The 27,607-nt window shown below is 46.1% G+C and overlaps 1 protein-coding gene across 1 annotated transcript; it reads right to left on the bottom strand.

Annotated features, from left to right (window-relative positions):
• Positions 1–904: 904 nt before the first annotated feature.
• PROKR2 (prokineticin receptor 2) lies at positions 905–9,246 on the bottom strand. The gene is made up of 2 exons (XM_008018919.3): positions 8,583–9,246; positions 905–1,964 (listed from the first exon to the last, which is right to left on the bottom strand). The coding sequence occupies exons 1-2, from the start codon at positions 9,212–9,214 to the stop codon at positions 1,268–1,270; spliced, it is 1,329 nt and encodes a 442-aa protein (XP_008017110.3). The 5' UTR covers positions 9,215–9,246; the 3' UTR covers positions 905–1,267.
• Positions 9,247–27,607: the final 18,361 nt, after the last annotated feature.

Below are 27,607 nucleotides of genomic sequence, written 5' to 3'. Positions count from 1 at the left end.
CTAGAAAGTGGTCCAGTCCTTAGCAGAATGCCCACACAGATTATGTTCATTGCCAGTGGCAATCTCCACTTTTTTCTCTGTCCTCTTTCCCCTTCACTCCAGAGCCCCTGAAATCCTTTGCGCTGAGGTGTCAACAATTGACACCTCAGGATTACCCATCTCCAACCAAATAAAATAAGCTTTCAAGCATCAGTGGGAAAGTGATTTTTAGGTTCTTTCCTTTGAAATTACACCATTGTGGATAACCGCATAAGGCTGGGCTGACTATAAGAATTTTTTTTTTTTCTTGAAGTCGAAACCCTAGAGAATGTCCTGGGAGGCAGTAGGAGGTGGGTGGGAAAGTTCAATGTGATGGCTTCAACGCTCCTCCCATGGTGCTGTAAACCCTGCACTGACAAACTTATTGTTACATTTCCATTGTGTCTAAGGGCCTTCTTCTATAGCTGTTTTGTTGTTGTTGTTGTTGTTGTTGTTTTCCTGAGACAGAGTCTCATTCTTTCACCCAGGCTGGAGTGCAGTGGAACAATCTCAGCTCACTTCAACCTCTGACTCCCAGGTTCAAGCTATTCTCCTGCCTCAGCCTCCTGAGCAACTGGGATTACAGGCGTCTGCCACCACACCTAGCTAATTTTGTATTTTTAGTAGAGACAGGGTTTCACCATGTTGGCCAGTCTGGGTTAAACTCCTGACCTCAAGTGATCCACCTGTCTTAGCCTCCCAAAGTGCTGGGATTACAGGCATGAGCCATCATGCCTGGCCTGTAGCCTTTTGATATTCCTGCACTGATAAGATACAGAATTAGGGAAGATGGAGGGTGAACTATCTATATATCTGGAGATATCTTGGGGACTCCAATAGCTTCTGCCATTTTGTTATATTTTTAAATGTTTTTGATTGTAATCAAATCAAATGTTTTTGATTACAGTAGGTAATGAGTAAATGTCAGCTCCTGCTGTCCCTGTCTAATCTCATTGGTGTGGTTTGCACACAGTATGTGTTCAGTCCATGTCAGTTGCTGCTCCTTGTGTCTAATCTCCTTGTTGGGATTGTGGACACAGCAGGTGTCGAGCAGATGTCAGTAAATGTCAGCTGATTTGGTTCATGTCTAGTCTCATTGTATGTTATGACTTTGCAGCGTTCGGCTTCTTGAGGGCATGGGGGAGGCATGAACACAGATGTCACTTCCCACGCAGCCTATGAACTTGGTTGATGGTGGGTGATGCTTTGAGTACTGGACTGGGGTTTTCTATTGTGTGACACCAGGGGGTCACTTCAGCCTGATACAGTCCACCTCTTCTGTGGCAGGCACCCCGTTGGTTCTGAGGTCAAGCTCGGCGCTGGACTTGCTCCCCCGCTGGGAGGGACGCCAGTGCAGCAGCATCATCTTCTTGAAGTACTTCATGGTGTTGTTCTTGACCGTCACAAAGCACACGGTGTTGATCATGCTGTTGCTCATGGCGATGCACTCGACCACGTAGAAGGCGGTGAGGTAGTGCTTTTCCTTCACGAACACGGTGGGGAAGAAGTCACGAACGATGGTGAAACCGTAGAAGGGTGCCCAGCACAGCACATAGGCTGTGAGGATGCACATGAGCACCAGGACCGTCTTCCTGCGGCAGCGCAGCCGCTTGCGAATCTGCTCCGTCTGGAACCCAGGGACTGCCTTGAACCAGAGCTCCCGGGAGATCCTGGCATAGCACAGGGTCATGGTGACCACGGGGCCCACAAACTCAACGCCAAAGATGAAGAGGAAGTAGGACTTGTAGTAGAGCTGCTGATCCACGGGCCAGATCTGGCCACAGAAGATCTTCTCCTGGCTCTTGACAATAAAGAGGACGGTTTCTGTTGCAAAGTAGGCCGATGGGATGGCAATGAGAATGGACACCATCCAGACCAAGGCGATCAGGAAGGAGGCTGTTTGATAATTCATCCGTGGTTTCAGGGGGTGAACAATGGCGAGATATCTGGTGGGGGAGGGAAGCCAACAGTACTAATGATGAATGCTTGGAAACATTAGTTTTTAACTAACCCCAAACACACACTAAAGCAGACATAGTAGCACAGTGAATCCTCATGTACCTGTTATCCAGCTTTAACAAGCTTCATCTTATTTTAGCAACATCATTTGGCGTAGTGGAGTGTTTTAGTGAAAACAGCACAGGCTTTAGGTCAAACAGGCTGAATAAATCCTGGCTTTTCCCTGGATTGGCTTTGGGGTCTGGGATGAATTATCCAATCTCTCTGATTTGTTTCCTCAAATGCAACTTGGAATAAGATGATACTTACTTTGCAGGGCTACTGTGAACACTAAATGTGGTAATTTTTGTAAAATACTTTGTATATAGTAGGTGTTCAATAAATACTTGTGGCCTGTTATCATTCTTAAGCATCCTATTATACCACCTTGGGTTTCCATCTTATCATTCTGCCCAAGAACATATAATACTCTCAAAGCTCTTCATTCCAAATAGCTCACGGTTTAGGTGAAGGAAGGACTTGTGACCCCAGAAAGAGGTAGGGGCCTTTCTCAGGGCAGTGGGCAAGAACTTGCTTCCCCTCCCATGAGCTGTCATCCTGCACTTCAGAGGCAGAAGAGTCAAGGTGGGCTTGTGGTGAAATCTAGGGACTCTAATGAAAAGTAAATGCCTTGCCCAAGCTCGCATCATGCAGGGACCAGAATCCAGGCTCTTGATACAAAGCTTATGCTCCCACCTCCCTGGGCCATCTTGTGCTCAAATGAGAAGGTGTGTGAAGTCACCATGACACCATAAGTATTTACCCTTGCCCTTTCCAATGAGCCACACCGTCTGGGAGAGAGACTGGAGCCCTTTGTGGGAAATGAGCTCATTTGTGCGGATTGAATACTTTCTTTCCAGAGAGACTTAATGACACCTATTTAGACACTTGGTGCCCTGGCATCATTTCTATGCATCTTATGGTTGGGGTAGGGGAAGAATGCTTTGGGATAAGGTAGATGAAGATAAGAGGCATGAAGGACAGGGAGGAAACAAATGAACGCTGGAAATGAACGTGTACTTCATACCTGGAGCTTGAGTCAGGTGAGAACAAGAGCAGGATGCTGCCTGTAGAAAATTCTATCCCACTTGCCTTTCCTTTGTGATCAGACCCTTTAGTCACTCTTTCCAAGTCTCTGACTGGACTAAGAAGGCCTTCTGTCACATTATTTCTTCCTGTCCCTGCCAATATTTCTGCCACACAGTTGTTTTATCTTCTCTTGCTTGCCCCCTGCCTGCTAGTAGCTCTGATCCATTGAATTCCATCAGAGGAGATACCAAAGCAGCACGGCTCTCTCCAGCTTTTGACTTTCTGAAGATCTAGGATGAAGCCGGATCCTACCCCAACCACTGGCTGCACCCTACTGAGGCATATTCATATGCACAATGGTTGCGGGGGTTCTTCACCCATGCATGTGACCTGGCCTTACCAAATTAACCTGCATGACCTGCCTGTGTGGTACAAGGCTCACAGGGCTGGAGAGTGGAACAAATGGGCAGGCCCATTCTTGATGGGGGCAGGGACATCTCACAATCACTGTCTCTCCATGATGACTGCGTGAATTAGTCTCCTATTGCTGCTTGTAACAAATTACCACAAACATAGCGGCTTGAAACAACCCAAATGTATTATCTTATGGTTTTGGAGGTCAGAAGTTTGACATGGTTTTCACTGTGCTAAAATCAAGATGTTTGCAAGGCAGCATTTCGTTCTGGAGGCGCTGATGGGGAGAATCTATTTTTGATGCCTTTTCTAGGGATGCCAGCATTCCAGGGCTGTTGACTTCTTCCCTGTTCAAAGTCAGCAAGGGCCAATCAAGTTTCTTGCATTGTATCACTGACACAAACTCTTCGGCCTCCCTCTTCCACAGTTAAAGATCTTTGTGATTTCATTGGGCCCACCCAGATAATCCAGTATAATTTCTATATTTTAAGATCAGCTGATTAGCAACCTTAATTCCATCTGCTACCTTAATTCCCCTTTGGCATGTAATGTAACATGTTTATAGATCCTGGGGATTAGGATGTGGTTATTCTTGGGTGAGGGACATTATTCTGCCTCCCATACTGAGTCCAAAGACCTTAGATAATGCAGAACAAATTCACAACTTTATAGCTCTCTATCTGGCTCCATCATGAAAAGTATTTCAATAACCCATGCCAAAGGGAATTTCCACATTTCTCTTTATTCTGTTGTCAATTCCTAAATTCTCACTCTTTTTCCTCCAATAACATCTTCCTCATTGTATGATGTTCCAAAATTCAGAGTTGTCATCAAACAAATCAGAAAGCAATAACACTGGCCTAAGAGTTATTCAGAAGACCTGGATTCCAGCTATGTACCTGGACTCAAACTGTGCACTTAGATAAATCACTTTTGGTTGGGGGACCTAGTTTCTTCATCTGTGAAGTGGGGATAATTAATAACATCACTGACAACCTCTAAGGCTTTTTGTTATATTCTGAGAAGGTAAACATACATAAGGGATGTTGAAAGCTATTGCACATTGTTTAAGCTAATCATTTCCTATGACTCATTTGCTGGCAAGAGGGACATCTGCAAGGTCTTTGTTTTCATCTGTCTGCTTAGATGTGTTTCTTGAGGCCAATCCTTTCCTTCTAGGGTATCTATGACTTGAAATAGGACCTCTTCTGGGCTCCTCTCTGGATGGACCTGGCTGTGGCATATGGAAACAGCATTGGGTGGCCCTTCTGATATTTCTTTGTAGTAGGACAGGGAGGCCTGTGCTTCTCCCACCCTACGTGTGTTAGAGTACACAGGCCTATCTAATTCTGGGATAGGCTGTGCCCAGTGATAAAAGCCCCCTTCTCCAAAATATGCATCATCAGGGCAAAGGTGAGAGTTTGGTCATCCATCTTTCTTAGCATTTTGCTTTATTTTTTTTCAATTAGTTTAGAACCTGATTGGAGAAGAGGATCCTTACCCTTTCTCCCTGTCCTACCACCTGCCACCTGTACAGCATTTCCAGAGCAGCTCTCATCAATGACTTATGGGGTATAAATACCCCAGCTCCCTCCTACCTCCCACCTCTAGAAGAACTCTCTGTAGAGCTGTGATCTATGCTGGCTCCATGAGTCCCTCAGCAGGAATATGCTCTAGTTGCCCACAGTGAAAGCTTGTTTAATTACTTCTTGGATGTTATCTGCACATAAATCTTTGTCTCAGAGTCTGATTTGGGAGTAACCCAAGCTAAGACACAGGTATAAGTCTCTGTGCTAGGCACTGTGGAGAAAGATAGAAAACATAATTATTGTGCTTAAAACACATTGTCTCCTGGAAAATACTATCAGTATCTCCATACATAGCATGAGCTTAGAAAGAGAGCAAATTAAAGATTGATATCAGATTACAAGGGCCCTGGAATGCTAGGCTCAGGATTTGACATGTATTCTGTAAGCACTTGAATTTCTAGATATTTTGTAAGCAATGAAATGTTTCAGGAAGATCCATCAATGGTGATATTCCTATGCTTAATATGGATAACTATGGATTTCAGGGGACAGTCAGGAGCCCCTGGGGAGTGAAAAGACAGGTTAGAAGAGCATTATGATGGCCCAGGTATGACTTTGTAAGAGATGAAGCTGGAGGGAGAGCTGCCATGACTTGGTATATGGCTGAACACATCGGGTGGGGTGAGTGGAGGTAGGACAGGGAGAAAGGGTAAGGATGATGGTAACTTTTCCCTGCTCGGATGGCTGAGAGACTGATGGAGCTGCTGATGGTGCTGGGAAGTTGGCTGGGGCAGAGTTGGTTTGGGGTGTAAAAGGACTCACTCTGTTGTCTGTGGTGTTGTAACAAGGCAATTGTTTCCCAAGAAACTCCAGTGTTACAAAAAACGAAACCAAACCAAACCAGCATTATAAAGACAAAGGTTCCAGTGGGACAAGGGGGGAAAGGAACAGTACTTACTCTCTGTGATGGTTAATATTGAGTGTCACCTTGATTGGATTGAAGGATACAAAGTATTGATCCTGGGTATGTCTGTGAGGGCATTGCCAAAGGAGATTAATATTTGAGTCAGTGGGCTGGGAAAGGCAGACCCACCCTTAATCGGGGTGGGCATAATCTGATCAACTGCCAGCTTGGCTAGAATATAAGCAGTCAGAAAAATGTGAAAAGAGAGATCGACCTAGCCTCCCAGCCTACATCTTTCTCCCATGATGGATGCTTCCTGCCCTCAAACATTGGACTTCAAGTTCTTCAGTTTTGGAACTCGGACTGGCTCTCCTTGCTTCTCAGCCTGCAGATGGCCTATTGTGGGATCTTGTGATCATGTGAGTTAATACTTAATAAACTCCCATATATATATATGGAATATGTATACACACATATATATATTCCATTAGTTCTGTCCCTCTAGAGAACCCTGACTAATACACTCTCACTTTAGTGAGCATCAGGATCACTCGAGGAATTAGATAAAAATGCAGATTTCTGGGACCTCGCCCAAGGGATTCCCATTCAAGAGGGTGGGGTGGAGCCCAGGAATCTGACCTCCCCTCCCCTCCCCTCCCCTCCCCTCCCCTCCCTTCCCTTTTTCCTTTCCTTTCCCCTTTCCTTTCCCCTTTCCTTTCCCCTTTCCTTTCCCCTTTCCTTTCCCCTTTCCTTTCCCCTTTCCTTTCCTTTCCTTTCCGAGACAGAGTTTCCCAGGCTGGAGTGCAATGGCGCAGTCCTGGCTCACGGCAACCTCCGCCTCCCAGGTTCAAGCGATTCTTCTGCTTCAGCCTCCCAAGTAGCTGGGATTACAGGCACCCGCCACCATGCCCAGCTAATTTTTGTGTTTTTAGTAGAGACAGGGTTTCACTATGCTGGCCAGGCTGTTCTTAAACTCCTGACCTCAGGTGATCTGCCCGTCCCAGCCTCCCAAAATGCTGGGATTACAGACGTCAGCTGCCGCGCCTGGGCTGACTTTGTATCTTTCTATCAAATGATACTTTGCACCATTTTCCCTGGAGAATTTTGTGCAGTTGGTTGATAGGTACACATTTCATAAGGGCTGGTTTCAGGGCTGGAGAGCATCAAAGTTGTAGTAAAATCGTTTTTCCTGCAGGAATCATATTATACAAAGGAAGAAGGATGCTTCCTACACCCGTCTGTGTATTTTATTACCAAAATGAAAAATATTAAACTGGTTGATTAAAGAGAACAAACCTAAGCAGCACTGCGAACAGGGGAAAAATTTAAGAGTTGAAAAGATGAAAGGAAAAAGGATGACTAAGCGGATCATCCTAATGAGCACAGCTTACAATGGTGGACAGCAACCAAGAGACACAACCAAGAGACAGCAGCACTGTCACGTGGCATGCCTGTATCTGAAGCACATGTGGTATCTGGGGGCATGGCCCAGAGATGGGCCACTCAGCAGCCTCAGTCTTGCTCATATCTGGTGGAGCAGAACACAACTGGAGAAACATGAGAAGATGACCACTGCACCCTCGAACAGAGCCAGTGATGGCCCGATGCCGGCCTGCAACTGTTCACATAAACAAAACGTGTATAAGGTTTGTCATAAACTGCTATTATACATTTTACTTTAAAATTTAAAGTAGAGCAAGGGTTGGTGATGAGGAGTAAGTTCTAGTGTTCTACAGCACTATAGGGTGAATATAATGAACACAATTTATTATATAATTTCCAAATAGCCAGAAGAGTAGATTTTGAATGTTTCCAACACAAAGTAATGATAAATGTTTGAGGTGATGGATATGCTAATTACCTTGATCACTACACATTGTATACATGCATAGAAATATCACTCTGTACCCCATAAGTATTTACAATTATATGTGTCAATTAAAAATAATAAAAGCAAAAAATAAAATAATAAATACATAAAGGAAAGGAAAAAATAAAATAGAGCAAGGATTTCTGGAATATCTTATGCAAATGTATGCAAATGAGCACACCAACATATGCAGAAAAGCAAAAGCAAGCGTGTCCTTTCCTCTTTTGCACAAACAAACCCTGTTATCTCATTTTAAAATAAGCTTTGCAACAAAGTCTATCAGAAACAACAGCACATATGGTATGATTTCTTTTTTATGATGTTAAAGAACAGGTGAAACTGAACTGTAATGATAGAAATCAGATTGGTGGTTGCCTGGTGGGGGAGGATTGACTGGTGAGGAGCACAGCTGCAGGTGATGGAAATGTTTCACATCTCCACCTGGAGGGTGGCTACAGGAAAAGCTTGGTACGTGTTCTCCTGACTGGAAGCTGCCCTAGTTAACTCTCATGTGGCTTCTAGGTAGTAGCTGCCTGCCCTTTTTGCTTTCCCTTTGTGTTGATGCCACACAGTCATGTGGCCTGCCTGTATCTGAAGCACATGTGGTATCTGGGGGCATGGCCCAGAGATGGGCCACTCAGCAGCCTCAGTCTTGCTCATATCTGGGGGAATAGAACACAAGTGAAGAAACAAGACCTCCTCTTGCCCTCCAAAGATTGGTGAGCATTCCTCTCTGGAGCAATGCCAGCCTCTCAGAGCCTAAGTGAGGAAAGAGACAGCCGGGCCCGGCCCCATCACTCACCCCACCCACTATCCTCACCTGTCAATGGCGATGGCCAGCAAGGCATTGGTGGAGACGTAGAGGGAGACAGTGCGCAGGTAGTTGACGGAGGCACAGAGCACGTGGCCATGCTCCCAAGAGAGCTGCCGTACCACGTAATAGTCCATCTCAAAGGGGCAGCAGATGATGGCCACCAGGAAGTCAGAGATGGCCAGGTTGGCAATGAGCAGATTGGTGAGGTTGCGCAACTTCTTATAGCGGGTGAGGGCAGCAATAAAGACAAAGTTACCAATGCCGCAGACCAGCATAATGCCTGCCAGTGCAATGCCAATGACGATCTTGGCTGCGAAGAAGGTCCTGGTCTTGGTCATGTCCTCATCCTCATCCATAGGGAGGTCGTAATCACCATAACTGAAGTTAAAGGAGAGGGAGGAGGCATGGTCTTGGGGTGGATTAAAGTTGGGTGCAAAACTGGTATTTCCATTCTGGGCTGCCATGGTGATGTCCGCAAGAAAAGTGGTGTGAGGGAGGTGCGAGGGGTGGGGGTCCAGACCTTCTGCTCTTTCGGGGTCAGTGAGCCTAGCGCCCTGCCCAAATCCTTGGGGAGAGTTGACTCGCCATCCTGGATCCTGGAAGGAGGCACAACCAATGGACAACATGCAGGAGAACATCTGGTCACATTCCCTGAGTTCCCCAAGTATAGGCCAACCAGACCCACCGCCTAACCAGATGGAACTACCCAGGATGCCGGGAAAGGAGACCTGAGATCTGGAAGTTGGGAAACCCTCCGGGGCTGCCCAGCTGTTGGGAAGGATGGCATAGGATGGATCGGACTCTCCAAAACTCTCAAGAAGAATGTGCACCTTTGCCCTTTGCCCAGGGGCCAGAGCCTGTTTGTCTGCCCAGTCACATCCTCCAGTCCCAACACATCAGCTCCCACAGGGGCTTCTGGAACATTTCCAAGGCTGCTCCCAGGAGCCCGCCAGGCTCCTACAGCTGTCACAATGTTGTGGCACCTGTTGGCCAGGGACAATGAAGCAGGAGGGCCAGGATGCTACAGGGTCTTCTCTCCAAAGCAGGACACCACTTCCTCTGTATTAACCAAGCCATAGACTTGGAAATCACCAAGTTAATTTTCACATGGACAGACTGAGTCACCTGGGGCCAGTGATTTATGCTCTCGGAGTCCTAATCTTCTTGTAAACCAAATTCCTGCTGCCCAGTCCGGCACCTGGTACATAGCGGGGACTGGACAGGAATCTGTTGAGTGCATGACCAGGAAGCTGTAGGTGGAGGAGGCTGGGGTGGGGTGGGGGAGGGGAATTCCCCTGCTGCTCCCCTGTCCTTTGGGAACCAGCTCGAGAAAGAAATCCTCTGCCGCCCTTCCCACCCTACTCCAACTTTGGATCTGCTCCCTGACCTCCTTCACTTGGCCCTAGTTCTCCACCCAGAGTCAACCCTGCCTGAAAGGCACCATGTCCTGTCACCAAGGTCTCAAAATAGGGAAAACAGTATCTGAAGCCCTGAGCCTGCAGGAGATAGGGCACCCCAGGGTACAAGGTTTCAACGAGGGGCTGGAAAAAGAGCCTAGACCCCAACACCTATAGAAAGGGGCCCTGGCTGTCCAACTGTGAGTGGCCTTCCCCTTGCCTCTCAGCACACCTGGAAACGACTCCACATGTGGGCGCCGCGGGATGCTGGGTCCCAGCTGAACAACGCGTTTGGTCCACTCCTGCGAGGGGAGGAGAACGCCGAGGGACAGGAACTGCGCGCCAGCAAAAGACACCCTAACCTGGGGTGCGCCCGCCAGCTGCTTTCCCAAGGTGAAAACCTCCAAGAGGCGAGGTGCAAATCTCAGTGGCGTCCACACCCGGAGCTGTCTTCCCTCCAGGTCGCCCCTCTGTCTCATGCGACCAATCCCTGCAGCCTTTGCTCAGCCTGGGACCAAGAATCGGGAGTCCTACCCCTCCTCGGCTTTCTAGTCCCCTAACCCAAGATGAGAGGGCGCGCGCCCGGGCTGGGGCAGATTCAGGCCTCATTTTCGTAGATTGCACTCTCCGCCCCGGAGCAACACGTTCCAGCAGCCCGCTTCCTGCCCCATCAACGCTGCCGCGCCGTCGGTGTCTAGACGCGACACCCTGGCTAGGACAGGAATCAAGCCAAAAATTCAGGCTCGAGAAGCAAAGGCTGTGGGACCTCCTGGCTGGAAGAAAACGGCGGGTGGGTGGAGGATGCGGTGCGCGGGAATTTCCCCACGGACGCTTGCTGTTTTCTGCTCATCTTTCAGGAAGGTGCCCCTCTACCTGCGCCCTGCCCTGCACTTTGGAGCTCGTCCTCGAGCTCAGCTACCCGCTGACTCCCTCCGCCCGCGCCCGCACACCACAGACTCCGCTTACCGTCCCCTACCCGGTTCTAGAGGGCCTAGAGGGGATTGCCTGAAACCAACTCGCCTGCTTCGAGCCAGCCCCCAGAGTGGCGGGAGGCAAAGCAGCCAGAATGCCCGAGAAAAAAAGTGGGCGTCGGAGGCCCTTGTCGTAGCGACTCCCCCCACCGCACCGAATGAGTCCCGGGACTGCAAGGATCTAAGCCCTTACCTGCCTCGGCGCCTCCTTCTGTGCGCTTTGCGGCTTCGGAAGCCGGATCGAGGGTCACAGGATGGTTGGGCGCGGGCGGGCCACTCGGTTTGCGCCTTGAGGACCCGGACTTGCACTTGCAAAGCCGCTGCGTGGGGGATGTCCCTCTTTTTTCCTCCGCCCGGCGCGCTCCTCCGGCGTGTGGCGGTCTCTGGGTTCCAGCTGGAGTTGGCGCTCCGCCCCCACAGCTCTTTCCAGCGTCTCAGACCTGTGCGCCCCGCCCCGCGCTGGACTCCGCCCCGGGGTCCCCGCCTGCCTCCTACTCGAGGCCGAGGGTGGGTGCCCAGCTCCCGCACCCCACTGCGTGCTCTCGGGCTGGTGCGTCCAGGGCGCGGGCACCGTAGCTCCGGCCACGCTGACGCGAGTTCCCAAGCAGCGGCGCCCTCCCCTCGCAGGGATTTCAGCGCCTTCGCATCCCGTCTGTATCGGACCACAGTAGCCGGGTTTCGACCGTGCGCTTTGGAACAGGGAGCACCGCCCTCTGCCGCCAGCTGTGGCACCGCACCCGGGTCGCGCGCGCAGGAGCGGAGAGTCCTGTCCTCCGGAGGTGCCCAGTGCCAGCGTCCGCGCCCACTTGAAGGTGACCCTTTCAAGGAAAGCCCGGCTCCGACAAGTGCGGCGTGGGCCTTTGGGGATGGCGATGAAGGAGGAGGCCCCCAGGAAGAAGCTGGGGATAGGGGCAGTTTGCCCTGCTCAAAGCCCCTGAAGTCTTCACCCAAACTTTGCGACGACCACCACTATCAGATCCCATGGCCCTGCAAAGACAATCCCAGGAGTGCCTCAGCCTATCTGTCCGGAGAGTCCGGAGCCCTTTACTTTGCTTCTAACAGGTTCGAACTCCTCCCACGACCTCCCTGGTTAAACACAGGAACTGCCCATTCAAATGACTGGTGCCCAGGAAGCTCTGGGCGTACAGGATTGAACCTGTGGCAGGACTCTGAAGGTCTGAAAAGGTGTTTCCCGTCGTTAAACCCCAGCTAGCGGATTATTGGCAAGTGGGAACATGGACTCCACTTTGTCAGAGCTTCCCATTGTTTTCAAGAGAATCTGGAATTTGAGAACTTTAAAAATACTCTTTGGGTTTGTTAAAGCAAAAATCTTGTTTTGGTCAAAGAGAACCTGTCTCAGACTGAACACAGTCCACAGTGCTGCCAATTAAAAATTTGTGGGTAAATGAACTTCAAACCCCTTCTAGTTGTGACATTCTGTGATTCTGTCTTTCCTACCTTAAGTGGAACTAACCCCACTCTCCCCACCTCTTAGCATCTCTCCCGCATGATCAAAGGCAGGAGAGCCAGCTGTTCCCTTTCCCCCTGGGGAGGGGCTGCGATTGGGCAGATGTTCTACATGGTCAGGGCAACCTCCAGATATGGAGGCAAAAGAAGCTCTGTTGCTTGAGGAGGGGAGATGATGGGGTGGCCAGTTACATATCCTGGACACATTCTTTGGGATAGTGCATACTTACCAACTTCAGCTAGAGGCTTCTCCGCTTGTGGACCATGCCTGCCCTATTCAATGGAGCAAACAGACCCCTGGGACCATCTGCCCGCTGGGGCTTTCATGGAATCCTCTGAGATGAGTTAAGGCATGGTTACTTACACACAGATTTGGGAAACCCACAGATGTCGTTGTAGTAACTCCAAGTCCTGACCACCCTCAGCAGAGTAGGAGCTTTCTCTGGGGATGGACATTTGGTCCCCAGGGAGACAGTGGGTGCTTAGAAAACAGTGCAACAGAGTGCTACGGGGAGTTGTCTTAGTTTGCGTTTCTCCCGAGGAGATTCCCAGACAAAGACCTGAGTGCAGGTAGTTTATTGGGAGCGGATCCCGGAAAGCACACACAGATGGAGGGGAAGTGAGACAGGGAAGGGAGAAGGGCCCATACATGGTATGCTAACAAGCAGGGTGCCACTGGGGCTCACTCCAGTTGATCTGCAGACCGTGTGGAACATGCCTCATGGTGGTTCACAGCAGCCATCAATTCCTACCCCCCACTGATGGACAGATTCCCTGAGAGCCAGAATTTCCCTCACTTTTGAGTTGTGTCCCTGTGTGGTGCAGAAGGCCCAAGGCTAAAAAGAAGAGAGCTTCAGGCCTTGGGTGGGAGGTGTCATGGTGCCTGGAACTGCATCTGCCAGTGAGTCCAGGTGAGCAGAGGAGATTCTGGGCAGGCCGTCACTCTCACAGCTGCTACAGGAGGGCAGCAGAGGGACATTCCCTTCAACGAGGCAGGCAGGAGCCATACTTCTGCTGGAGTTCATAGACTGAACTGGGTGTGAACCCAGAGAAACTGGGTGGGCTGAGTGGGATTTTGAGAGGAGCTGGAGACTTTGCATTATGCACTTGGAGGCAACTGACTTCCCCACTTGGGCTCACAAAACTGGTAAGAACTGGGGAAATGGAGATGACTTAGGTAAAAATTATTAACGGACTTCCTGTTCTAGTCAAAGAGATTTCTCTAATTGCAAGCCCAAAGTCTCTTCTCCTTGTCTCTGAAAGAGTCTTCTCTCTGAAGTCTTTCTGGGTGAGAGAGGCTTAGCTGAACTACATGATAAAATGCTGAGGGAGGGGAAGAGGCAAAGGGGAGGAAAGAAAATCTATGCAGGCTGGAGTTGCTGCAGAGCCTCAGGGGAGGCGTTATCTACAAACAACTGGACCTGAGGAAAATGGATGAGGTAAGGATACTTTGATACAGGGCCAGAAGATTATATGTTTGAATCCGCTTGGGAGACACGAATAATAAAAATTTAACAGGTATAGTATTTTGACGACGTTAAATCTGAATGTTTGAATGTTTTTTATTATTCCATGGCAGCCACTCCGCTAGTATAAATCCAGGAAACTGGAGTGGGTTAACGCCGCCTCAGAATAACATCTCTCACAGCTGTTCCCTAAGAGGGAGGGTTGAATTGGTGGGTCAGCCTGAGATCACCAGATGGAACCACATTTAGGATCCCCCCCACCCCCACCGCACTACTCAGAATATGTTTCAGTGTGTGTATAAAGGGGAGAGAGAGCTCAGAGTTTGTCAGGTAAATTTGATTTTCAGATAATTTCTTTTACATTACTTTTACTATTTATTTATTTTTTTACTTACTAATTTTTTAGAGACAGGGTCTCACTCTGTCACCCAAGCTGGAGTGCAATAGAACAATTATAGCTCACTGCAGCCTCAAACTCTCAGGCTCAAGCGATTCTCCCACTTCAGGCTCCTGAGTAGCTGAGACTACAGTCTGGAGCCACTGCACTTGACCCCAAATTTATTTTTATTTTTACTTTTTGGGGGCCTGGACTTTCCAGATTCAAGCATTCTTTCAGCTTTGGCCTCCCTAGTAGTTGGAAATACAGGCGCCCACCACCACGCCCAGCTAATTTTTTTAATTTTTAGAAAACAAAACAAAAACAAGAAACTAAGTCTTGCCATGTTGCCCAGGCTGCTCTTGAACTCCTGGGCTCAAGCGATCTTCCCGCCTCGGCCTCCCAAAATGCTGAGATTACAGGCGTGAATCACAGCACCTGGCCCCTAAATTACTTGTGACATTTGAATTATGTTTCTTGAAAGTGACTCCTTTCTAAGACAAAGCCACATGGGTCTTCAGGTTTATAAAGGTTTTACATGTAAACTTTTTTAATTGTAAAGAAATGAATACAGATTCTCTGGAGCTTGATTTGCCAATACATATTACATAAGCCTTGAGGCTGGGCAGAGTGGCTCATGCCTGTAATTCCAGCACTTTATGAGGCCAAGGTGGAGGAATGGTTTAGGGTCTGGAGTTTGAGACCAGCCTGGGCAACATAGTGAGACCCTGTTTCCACAAAATTTTTTTTTTAAATTAGCTGGGCCTGGTGGTAAATGCCTGGGGTACTGACTGCTTGGGAGGATGAGGTGGAAGCATCACTTGAGCCCAGAAATTTGAGGCTGCAATGAGCCATGATCGCGTCACTGCCCTCCAGCCTGGGCAACAGAGTAAGATCCTGTCTCAAAAAAAAAAAAATAATAATAAAAGAAAAGAAAAAAGTCTTAAAAATGTACCTTCCTTAAAGTTTAATCTAGAAATTCTATTTTTATGACTTTATTCTATGGAGATAACGAACAAAGCAGGTAAAGATTTCCCGAGAGGGATATTCATAGTAGTATTGTTTAGGATAACAAGAAATTGAAAACAACACTATTCTCAAGAAAATGACCTCGAGTGATTTTTGTGCGTTTCTGTGTGTCTCTCTGGGAGTAATCAATCAGCAAATCAAGAACGTGCCCTTGTTTTTGACTGCAGACATATTGTTAGGTAAACTTTTTAACCTTGAAAGTAAATGGAATTAAACTCTATGACTCATAGGTGGAAAAGACAAAGCTTAATTAATGGTTCCAGGTGCGTTGATCCTGGTGCTACCTTCCTTCCATCCAGCTGGCTTCCACGGGGTTCTGCAGAGTGACTCTGTAGGATACACCTGCTGACTCACCTGGCCCAGGTATTTTTCCCTCTTTGGCTTCCATCTGCCTCTAGGGGAGGAAGGCGATAGTCAGGACTGAGACAAGATATCAAGGTCAGTGCCCGCCAGCCATGCTCCCTGTCTATGGAGAAAGACCCAAGAAAAAGGTAAGCTTAAATGAAAGCCAGAGAGCTTTTGGTCAGAAATTTGTAATTGCTGTTAAAACTGTTTCCGAAAAAGACGTTTTCTGAGCCCTCAGAGAGAAGCGGTGGTAGGAGGAAGGTGAGTTGAAACAGCAAAGTTCTTGCAAGAAGCAGCTCCTCGATGCACTCAAAACTGGATTCTATGATGGATTCTAGTTTGGTTAATGAAATCCCTTCATGGAAACGACCTTGTTCACTGGCAGAGCAGATGAAGGAGAGGATGGTGCTTTAACTAGTAAGAAAGACTGAAGGCTTCCACGTTCAGATCCACGTTTGGTAGATTATAGAAAGGGTTTAGTGTTTTTGCTTTTGTTTGTTTGTTTTTATTTGAGACGGAGTCTTGCTCTGTCACCCAGGCTGGAGTGCAGTGGCATGATCTCGGCTCACTGCAAGCTCTGCCTCTGGGTTCATGCCATTCTCCTGCCTCAGCCTCCCTAGTAGCTGGGACTACAGGCGCCCGCCACCACACCCAGCTAATTTTTTTTGTATTTTTAGTAGAGACGGGGTTTCACCATGTTAGCCGGGATGGTCTCCGTCTCCTGACCTCATGATCTGCCTGCCTCAGCCTACCAAAGTGCTGGGATTACATGTGTGAGCCACCGCGCATGGCCAGAAAGGGTTTAGTTTTATAAGGAGGCACTTGGGTATCAATTTATGTTGAGCCTCATCTTCTCTGGCTTGTCCTCTTCCAGCTGAAGACCCTCTATCCAGGCGTTCACATGCTGTCTTACCCTGAGCTCAGGAAAGGATGAAAACCCCCTCCTTTAGGTATGTCACCTGAGGTCAGAGGCAGGGGCGTTTGGGAGCACTCAGGTGGAAAAAATTCACATAGTGTAGACATTTGGAAAGTTAAAAGTCAAATTCTTTGCCCGCTTTCCACAATGCAGCCCCTGAGAGGTGACCCAGTTACCTGGACTTTGTAAGTTCAAATGCAAACAAAACGGGCTTTGGGTATGCCTGGGCTCATTATGGGAGGAGTCAGGAGAGAGAGAAAGCCATTTTCACTATGAGCAACATGGAGCTCTGAGTTAGTTAACCTGGATATTTTGAAAAATGTGACTTTGGCTTGTGCCCTGACATGAACTAAGTTGTCTTGGGTTGGATTCCCCTAAAAGTGGATCTTGAGACAAAGATTTGAGTCATGATGTTTACTGTTGTGGGGCGGGGAGTAGGGTTAGGGTTTACATCCTGAGTGTAGAGTCATGGGTTGGGGCAATTCACCCCACCCACGATGGGTGGGTGCTGCAAAGTGACCTGCAAAGGGCACAGATGAGGGGAGAGGTGAAGAATGGGGTCAAACGATGCAATCCCCCCATTTAGCTCCCGCGTCTTGGATCCCAGAGCTGCCTGCCTTGCTCTTTCAGCATTGCTCTGATTCTGTGAGCCACCTCATTGCTTCAGTAATTTCTCTTTTTAGCTTAATTTGCTCAGAGCTGAATTCTATTGCTTACTATCAAGGAATCCTAACAGATCCAGATTCAGACAGGTAAAGTTTTAAATGTCACACAGCTGGTGGGTGGCAGAGTTGGGATTCAAACCAGATTCCAAAATCTAGGCTTCTTCCACTACACTAACTTGAGTGAAATCTTCCTGTCTTAGGAGGAGTGTGGTATTGAAGCAAGAACTGGAAAAAAATGGGAGAGGAATGAATAAGTTTCCTAAGACCCACATTTGCCCCTGGGGCCAAGGGCATTCCAGCCCAGATGGCCTGGTATTGACAGACCGTAATGGCGGCTCTCAAATTTGAGTGTGTATTGAGACCTTTTTCAAAATACACATGCCTTTGCCCCATGCTGGGAGATTCTTATTCCATGTATCAATTACACTTTCTTGGCTTCTTTGAGTATTCATTCTTTATCAAGGTTCCTACAAAAAAAAAAAAAAGGAAAACTGAAAACACTCTGATGGAAATCATTGACTCGAAGAAATGGACCTTAATGAATCCTGCCTAGAAACAGCAGAACATCTTCCCAACAGAGGGGCATTTTTTTTCTCTCTTGTGATATTGTGTATCAGCCAAGATTGTGTGACTGCTTTTCTTTCTTTCATTTTAAAAATAAAACATTCAGTTTGGGGCTTTTCTCCGACATTTAATTCAGTTTGTACATTTTTTGAACCTCTGCTAGTTGAAAAACATCACCAAAAACACACAAGCTGGGAAGAGAAAGCTAAAAGCAGTGACAAGTTCATCATGCTGTTTTTGAGTACCAGCTCTGTGTAACACACGTGGCTTGCAAGGCTTTGAAAAGTGAAGGTTGGAGTGTAGCTGAGCTGGGGCAAGGATGAGGAGATGAGAGATGCCAGGTTATCCTTGGCATAGCTTGCTCAGGGAACTGGGAGTAGATTTTGAGAAACTGCATACCCAGTAAATGGCCTGAATCACACACATGCAAGTCTTTTAAAACAGAAAGTATCTAGCATTTAAGTCCAGAAATGCTTTGGTAGGGGTGAGAGCCGGGAAGTGCTGGGTTGGCTTGCAGCCTCAGGAGTTCACATTGTGCAGCTGGTGGCACATTTTTGGCCTTTGTATCATTCGAGTTTGAACCGGGAATAAAGAAGCCTATAGCTCCAAAACCTTACTGTTCCCATCGCAGACATCCTCAGTGGAAGAGATAAAAGATATCCCTAGACAAAGGCATCCAGAGGCATGGGACGTTGGTGCTGTGCTATCCTTTGAGGGCAATGGTAAATGAGAGTTGGGGAGAGGGTGTGTGAACCGGAATTGCACACTTGCTTCCAGCCCCATCTTATGATACATGCACCCCCTTCACCACACACCACCATCCCTGACCCCAGGGGACCTTTTAGGAGGGTGGATGAGGATATGGTGTGGGTAGGACCAGCAGGGGCCACTGGGTTCCCCAGCAAAAGCAGGACTGGGGAAAGAAGGAGGCCCCATGCAGGCATACATCTTTTTTAACTCTTAGGTTCAGGGGTACATGTGCAGGTCTGTCATATAGACAAACTGCATGTCATGGGGGTTTGGTGTAAAGATAATTTTGTATTATGCATAGTATTCGATAGGTATTTTTTCTGATCCTCTCCCTCCTCCCACCTTCCATCCTCAGATAGGCCCCAGTGTCTGTTGTTTCCCTTCCTAGTATCCATGTGTTCTCATTGCTTAACTCTCACTGATAAGTGAGAACACGTGGTATTTGGTTTTCTGTTCCTGTGTGAGTTTGCTTAGGATAGTGGCCTCCAGCTCTATCCATGTCCCTGCAAAGGGCATGATCTCATTCTTTTTTAATGGCTGCATAGTACCCCATGGTGTATATGTACCACATTTTCTTTATCCAGTCTACCATTGATGGGCATTTAGGTTGATTCCACAGACATACATCTTTATTTGCTGAGACCCAGCCTTGTAACTGAGAGACCCAGCTAGAGATGAGGGTGGAGTGAAAGAGGGAGGGGAAAATGTAGATGAGAGATGGCTGAGGTGAAACTTTATAAATAACCATTTATAAAACTTCAAAAAGTAGGAAGTGAAGAAGTGAGCCCTCCACTGACATTGTCCACGTCAGATTGCCCCACAAGATTGCTCCTTCTTCTGGTTCTATTCCATGCCGCCACCTCCTCAATGTGGTTTTGTTTTTTTTTTTTTTAAACAGCAAAAGCCCTCCCTGATATTAGCTGTTTTCCCCATGGCATGTTCATTCCCACAGAATGCTCTTTGCATCATGACGTGCAAAGCTAGAGTTTAGACTGCAACTTCCTTGTTATTTAAGGCCAACTAACTCAATCTGAGTCTCTGGATATTGAATTTCAGAGAGTTTTGAAGTCAGCATCTCCCCATTTACTTCTGCGTGCCTTCCCAGGCTAGTTAATACCACGATCTTTCTGAGGCCTGTCTGGTGGGTTCAAGTTTTACAGGCTGGGGGCTGACTTCTATTTTATGTCTTGAGGTAGTGATTGTTGCTATTTTTCTTAAAGCAGACAGGAACAGCTCTTGAAAGGGACAGCTATTATTTCCACATTTTCCTTTGCAGGCAGTACTTCAACACTGTAAGGGGGATAATTTGGCAATTGGATTGGTTTAGACAAAAGTCTGGCAACTCCCAGAACTAAATGATAGAATCTGTCATCTGTGCCTGATGGTCGCTCAAATAGGCTACTGTAGTTATTATTTTTCCCCCTAAGCTCTTTTAGCCTCGCCTTAAAAACTGTTATTAATGAAAATGGCACATCAAGGCAGGCAGGCTCTCCAAGAAGGCAATTCTTGTAAGAAAGGTGGTTAAAATCTAGATACTTAGACAAGTGAAAAATGCCTTGGAATGAGAAACTGCAATGTGTTAGCAGTGATTGCTTCTGGGTGGTGGAATTTTGGAGGAAGTTTTAATGTTCCTATTTTTAAATTGATGCACAGAAGTCATAAATTACTTGTGTAACAAAGATTGCATACATATAAAACAAAAACAAAAGTTATACAGATATCTAATACCTTGTAAACAACATATTTCATTTTGACACATTCAGTGCCTTTGAAATGTTAATTGGGGAATGATCAAACCCCGGGCAGTTTTGAACAAATATTTTTGAATAGCCAAACAACTGGTTAAGAGCCATCTTGTCAAATGGTTAACCAGTGTCAAGTCTCCTTGAGGAAACAGCTGAGTCTACTGGTGAACCCTCTGTAAGTCAGGAGGCCCCATCAGTGGGGTTATACTGACCAGGCATAGGATGCAGGCAATCCATCTCAAAGGTGCCTGGGTAGTTGCTTTTCACAAAGCCTTTGCCTCAAGGAAACATCCTTCTTTGCAACCACCAGAAATGCACTTAAGCTCAAGCTGGGGAGAGGAATCTGGGGTAGAGAGCTGTGGTGTGTGTCATGAAACCCACATCAGGACTCTTGGGAACCAGAATCACAGCTTGAGGGTCATCCTAGCTGCTTGTGTCTCCACCCTCTGGGGGCTCTGCCTGGTTCTCTACATCTTCATTTTGTGTCTGCTCCGTCCTTATCTTTCCCTGCCCCAGACCCAATTTGGACAGACTTCCTAGTTTTAAAGGCCAGGAATCTGACATGCCTAAGAGAGATAATTTAACTGACCCAGCTTGAGTCAAGCATATACCCAGGTAGCCGGTAGCCCACAGGGTGCATTTGTGTTACTTGAAAAGGGCACCCTTCCACCAGGCAGATGTAGCCCTGAACCACTGCTCACAACGTAGGCTTCTCTTGCACCTACCCACTCCTCTCCTTGTGCAGAACACAACCCAGGAAATAGCCCATTATAACACTTGTCCACTGTTAATTCAATTAGTTGTGGCTGGGGTAGAGGCAGGCAGATTCATATAGTGTCTTCTAAGCAGGTGGGTGGGGAGGACAGCACTTCTCTCCTCCATTCCCGTGAACAGAAACAGCTCTAGAACTTTCCCCCCTACCCTTCTCAGGCAGATCAATGCTACTGTAGGGCTGGCGGGATTCTCTCCTGGCATATTCCATTAAGAAACTGTAACCCTTGTTTGTAAGTGTGGAGGATATGATTGAATAGAAGTTGATAAATGTGTTACTATGTATAGCTAAAGGAAAAAATAGAGCTCATATGGGCTCAATCTGTACCATCAAATAAATGAGTGAAATCAAAGGTAGTTTTTTGAGACTTACCATTGACAAACAAATGGTTTATTATGGGAAAGAACAGACATTCTTCTTTGAGAAATTTTCATTTCAGAAGCTTGGAACACCTAGGAAGGCACAGAGTCCTGTCTGCCAGGAGAGGGGCAGGGGCAGGTGGAGGCATGTCTAGATGGCTTCTCCAGCCCCCACTCCCTACCCTGAATGAGGGTATCCAGCTCAGAGAAAGACTGTTCCTCTTCGAACTCTGTTCGAAGCCCTTCCCTGTAAAGTGGCTCATGGCTTTCTGAAATCTGTTTGTAATTTTCAGCCTTGTTCCCATATCAGACATAAAAACCCATCTGCATTTTTCCAGATACCTGCTGGTGCCCTCTGCGTCACCCCGGCCTCACTTCCCCCTCCTGTGCTTGATGAGGCTCCAGGCTGTGTCAAGGGCCCCTGATTCTCTTTTAGTCTCTCCCTGCAAGAACAGGTTTGCCTGATGGGTCATTATAATAAAACTAGGAAGACTGGCCAAGCTGGGTCTGGGGCAGCGAAAGAGAGGGATGGAGCAGAAACACAATGACCAGTGACTGGGCTTCTGTTCTCTGCTCTTCTGGTGACATGGAACTTCCATTGCCACTGACTGCCCTTCCCTCCTCTCCTCACCATTCCTTTAGACCCAATATTGCTGGGCATGTATTTCAAAATGTCATCCCGTTAGCCTTTGTGAAATGACAAGGCATTTTCTCTTCTTATAGTTGGAGGTCAATATACTTATAATTGACCTTGCACTATTCTCTGAGATGTTATGGATGTTCCTAGGTTTTCTGTTTCAGATTGTATTGTGTATTTACTGCTACAAAAATAACTAACTTGATTCAGTTGAAGGCTCACCTCTGGGCTGGATAGGGCACTCCTAGCAGGGAACGTCTATGGTCACACTAACAACTTGGGCGAAATTGGTTGAATCAATCTTATTTGGAGCAAGGAGTCTGCAAAGTTTCCAAAATTCTTCTAACTTCTCACCCTAGTGTGTTATTTTCTCTCTCAGAGAATATCGGGCTATACGTCATGTCTTATACTGTAGGTGTGATATGACTTAGGCATCTAACTATTCAGTAGTGCCTTGGAAGGTTGTAAAAGTCTAGAGAGAAAACTAGTTTGGCCTATTTTAGAGAGCTTTGGTTTTAAAAGCTGTGGAGGATTTGTAGGAGCCAGGTTGTAAAATGCAGACGAAATCCCTGAGCAACAAAAGACACTTACGGGAAAGTCACAATGTAGACGCAATGACTTTCATGCACACAGTTTAGGAGTTTTTTCGCTGAGCCATAACATTGTTGGGAAGCAGAGTCCAAGGAACTCAGAATAGCAAGCCAAGAATAACCTTCACGAAGAGATTTAAAAATGTTTTTTGCTAGGCAGGAAGTGATAGAATAGAGAATCCTCAGACTGGAGAGGGTTATTGAGAAAATGGTTCAGTCATTTAATCTTCTAATTACACAGTTGGAAATCTGGAGTGTTTTGGTAAGTGTCCAGAGTTTAGGAGGCAACCTGGAAGAGAAAAAAAAAAAATCTAATGAAGCATTGTTGAACAATTGTGAAGTTTGGTCATCAGAGCACTCATTTTATGTTACCCTCACTAGGACGTGAAATTGTTATGAGTAGAAACTGGAGATGAGTGAACATGTCTTCTTATGCTTCTTTATTCTTATTTCTCCCAGTTGCTCAGGCTGCAAAATGACTTACATCTTACACCTAAAAACACGCTTACAAACAGGCACACTTGGTGGCTCTCGTTCTCTGCCTTGGATGTACATTGCAGTCACCCAGGAAGTAGTGAAACACTGATACCTGGAGCGTAATCCCAGGGATTCTGACTTAATTGGACTGGAGTGTGGCCTGGATTTGGGGATTTTTAAAAGCTTCTCCAAATGATTCTAATATGGAGCAAAATCTGAGTTCTCCTATATGAGATTTTCTTACAACTTTTTTCAACAAATGTGTTTGAGGTTGGCTTGATTGGCCTTCATTGAAACCTGGTGTTTCTTTTTTTCTTTTTGGAGACAGAGTCTTGTTCTGTCTCTCAGGCTGGAGTGCAGCGATGTGATCTTGGCTCACTGCAACCTCCGTCCTTCGGGTTCAAGTGATTCTTGTGCCTCAGCCTCCTGAGTAGTAGCTGGGATGACAGGTGTGCGCTACCATGCCCAGCTAATTTTTTGCATTTTTAGTGGATACGGGGTTTCACCATGTTGGCCAGGCTGGTCTCGAACTCCTGACCTCAAGTGATCCACTCACCTCTGTCTCCCAAAGTGCTGGGATTACAGACGTGAGCTACCACGCCTGGCCGAAACCTGGTGTTTCTACTGGACAGTGTGTCTATGTTAACAACCCAACTAAAGAAGATTTAGAAGTCCCAGTGTATCTTTCAGTGGCACATATGCCTCTTGTATGAAAATAAGTATATTTATAGAAATTCACAAGATGTCGATTTTGAGTTTGATATGTTAACTGAAAAATCACAAGGTCTTCTTAAATTTGGAGAGGAGACTTTATTTCTTATAAAGGATTACAGCCTGCAGGGTAGTCATTCTGACAGGCTGGGAAGCATAGCCTCCAGCAGAAAGCAAAGGTAGGCAATTCATGGAAGGGAAAGAAAGATGAGAAAGAAATTTATGCTGAATGGGCTTGCAAAGTGTACACTTTCAACAGGTTATAGGAGGCACTATGGATATACATGAAGGGGGTCGTAACTCATGCATGATAAGCAAACATATGTGTTTGTTACATGCATCCCATGTTCACGTTGGGCTGGAGACTTAACATATAAATGCATTATAATTAGGTGCTATACATCAAAGGGTGAAACAGAGACATGAAGGCACTCACGTGTGCAGCCTCTGTGAACCGGCCAGAACCAGTCCATGGTCAGTGGTCTCTTGCAGGGCGAGGTTACTGAAACCAGTCTTTTGTCTAATCAAAGCTGTAGTTATGACTTGTGGGACAGGGGGTCAGTTAGTCAGTGTCTAGTGGTGGATGAACTGCAAATTGTTTTAATATTGCTTATCTCAAGGCCAGTGATTATTTAACTGCTAGAGAAAAAGAAAAACCTCGTGGCAGTTAGAAATTGCTTATTCTTTAAGTGTGGGGAGAGGCGCATGACTTAACCTTGCCTGGCATGGCCTTAGGTCTTCTTTATAATTTGTATCTTATTGCCACAAAAAGTCTATTCCATTAGTTTCATGATACCTCTTTGAATATTAATGCTGGTCAATTGTTTCTAAACCACAAAAGGGAGGCAATAGAATGAGGAATGTCTGACTTCCCATCCCATCACAGCTGGGAACTCAGGTTTTAAGGTTTCTTTGGGGTTCCCTTGGCCAAAAGAGGCCCATTCAGTTGGTTGGGGGGCTTTAGATTTTATTTTTATTTCCTATTTCCCCCTTTTGGCTGAGATTTTTCAGAAGGAGATTGATTGCCAAACTTTTATTTTTGTTCCATGTCATTGCCTGGATGGTGTGGCCACCTGCTCCAATTCCATCCACTCTGTTGGTGGGACCCCTATGTTCAAAAGACTTAACAGCCAAAGCTGTACAGCCAATTCACATTCCAGGCCATATTTAAACCCTTAAATTTTCTAAGCAACCTAAGAGCCAAAAACCAAAAGTCAAAAAAGCAAAGTTACAAAATTAACTTATCTATAAGTTTTATGCATCGAGCCAGACTTGTAGCAGTTAGCTTTATAAAACAGAAGCATTTTGTTAAAACCATTTGAGCTAAGGAATTTAGAGATTTTTTCTGTTGTGCCACAATGCCTTCTGTGATCTTTTTAGTAATTTGTTCTAAGTGACTGAAATTTTTTTTTTTTATCATATCTCCATTTGTGTAAACCCCATAACCAGGATAAACCCAGTAGGCTTTGTCACCAGGTATCTCAGCGTCCTCCTGGTAACTCTTCTTTAAGTCTTTAAGACTTCTTTAAGTCTATGGGGAGCAGGAAATTCTTTATGGTCAGGATGGAGGCCAAGAGGCTACATAGTGGCCCAGGAGGCAAAGTCCTTCAATTTGTCAGCTATTTAGGCATCTGTGTGCCTATTTTTGATTTGGAGGGTCTGAACTAATTTTACCCCTCAAAATTGGAGTCTCATGTGTCCATCTCTTTCATGACAGTCCCTGGGCCTAGAGGGAGGGTACTTGGTATTGTATAGCATTAATAGCAGTGTGTTGGCAATGGAGAACATATTGGGTCCGCTGTGATTGAATAGTTTTCAAATTTTGGAGATAGGTAGAGAGAGAAAGGTAAACTTTGTTACTTTATCTACTTGCTGTAAGCCAGCGGTCTCCCACCTTTTTGGTACCAGGGACTGGTTTCATGGAAGACAATTTTTCCACAGGCAGTGGGGTGGGGAGAATGGTTTGGGGATGAAACTGTTCCACCTCAGATCATCAGGCAGGCATTAGATTCTCATAAGGAGCATGCAGCCTAGATCCCTGGCATGCACAGTTTACGATAGGGTTGGCACTGCTGTAAGAATCTAGGCTGGGCTGATCTGACGGGAGGCAAAGCTCAGGTGGTAATGCTCGCTCACTGGCTGTGCAGCCCAGTTCATAACAGACCACAGACTGGTATTGGTTGGTGGCCCAAGGCTTGGGGATCCTTACTGTAAGCTCTATTTAGCTCAAAAGAAAAAAGGTGTTTTTTTTTTTTTTTTTTTAAATATTATTTTTTTAGAGATGGGGTCTTGCTCTGTTGCCCAGGCTCATCTTGAACTCCTGGGCTGGGGTGATCATCCTGTTTCGGCCTCCCAGAGTACTGGGATTACAGGTGTTAGCCACTGCACCTGGCTAAAAAAAGTTTTCTTGACTCTGGAAAACAAAACATAAAGAATCAGCAACATTTCCAGCAAAAAGTTACAAGCTTTGTCTAGTTTTGACAGGGACAAGAAAAGGAAGCTCACAGCTAGCTAAGCATTCGGATTATGTAATATCAAGACATAGAACAAATTGTAATAATTTAGAAAGAGGCAGAATTATTAAATAAGTCCTAATATCTTTGAATCCAGGTCTGGCCCCATGTCTCATGACAGCAGTTCATTTTGATGGTTGCCTTCTTCCGAGTCTGAAGATGAGGTTTTGTTTCACTTGAGTTTGGTGTCAGACACCGGTATTAATATTCAAGATTAGGTAGGAGTCAGTACTCTTTCAGATGAGATACGTGTACCCAGGAGTCAACTCCCTGTAACTTAGCAGCACTAGGATCAGTTAATGGCACCTGGTGAGGGCCCTTTCGGTGGTCCTGGAGGGAGTGCTTTCACTGATGTCTCTTACAGTAGATGTAGTCATCGGGCTGGAGGTGGTGATACTGGAGTTCATGACCTGACTGGAAGCTGAAAAAAGATTCTAAACATTGCAGTGACTAATTTTTCAGCTCCCAGCAATAAGTGTAAGCTAGAGACTTAATTTAGGATTTAATTTTGAGGACATTTGTCAAAGATGTTAAAAGCCTCAAAACATTTCATGAAAACAGAATCACAGGTCGTTGTAAAATAATAGTTACTCATTTAACCAAGAATGATAATCAAAAAACCTCAAAGACAATACAGAAAATGACATGGACATAAACCGTAGCCTTTTTAAAGCTTAGTTTTCCTAAGCAACAAAAATCCTGATAAAGACAACACAAGATTGGGCTTGGTGGCTCATGCCCATAATCCCAACACTTTGGGATGCTGAGGCAGGAGGATCTCTTGAGCCCAGGAGTTCAAGGCTACAGTGAGCTGTAACTGTGCCACTGCACTCCAGCCTGGGTGGTGGAGCATGACTCTGTCTTAAAAAACAGAAAGACTAAGTAGGAACTTATCTTAATAAAATGTAAAATCTTTTGTCATTGCTGTATCTTGTGGCCAATCCACTCAGCTGAACTTTCTGCTGATTGAATTGTGTTGAATGGAAAAGACGAACTTTTTTGGTACCACCTTGAAATTCACTTTTGGAAGACTTGATCAGATCTAATTCTAAATCCGTTTTCTTCTGCAAAGTTCAAATCTTCAAATATATACTTATAAAGTACTTCACTTTTCCCAGTCATTAATATATAAACAAGCAAACAAGTTCTAGAATTATTGAATCCAAAGGAGCATGAATTGTATACAGCTGATTAAAAAAACAGTGAGGAGAGTTTTGAAAGTGCCATTCATTAGCCAAAATGAACCATGTACTGGTTTTTCTCTGTTACATTTAGTGGTAA

This window comes from Chlorocebus sabaeus, chromosome 2 (genome assembly GCF_047675955.1).
Source record: "Chlorocebus sabaeus isolate Y175 chromosome 2, mChlSab1.0.hap1, whole genome shotgun sequence".
NCBI lineage: Eukaryota > Metazoa > Chordata > Mammalia > Primates > Cercopithecidae > Chlorocebus > Chlorocebus sabaeus.
This window is presented reverse-complemented; position numbering and strand designations above follow the sequence as displayed.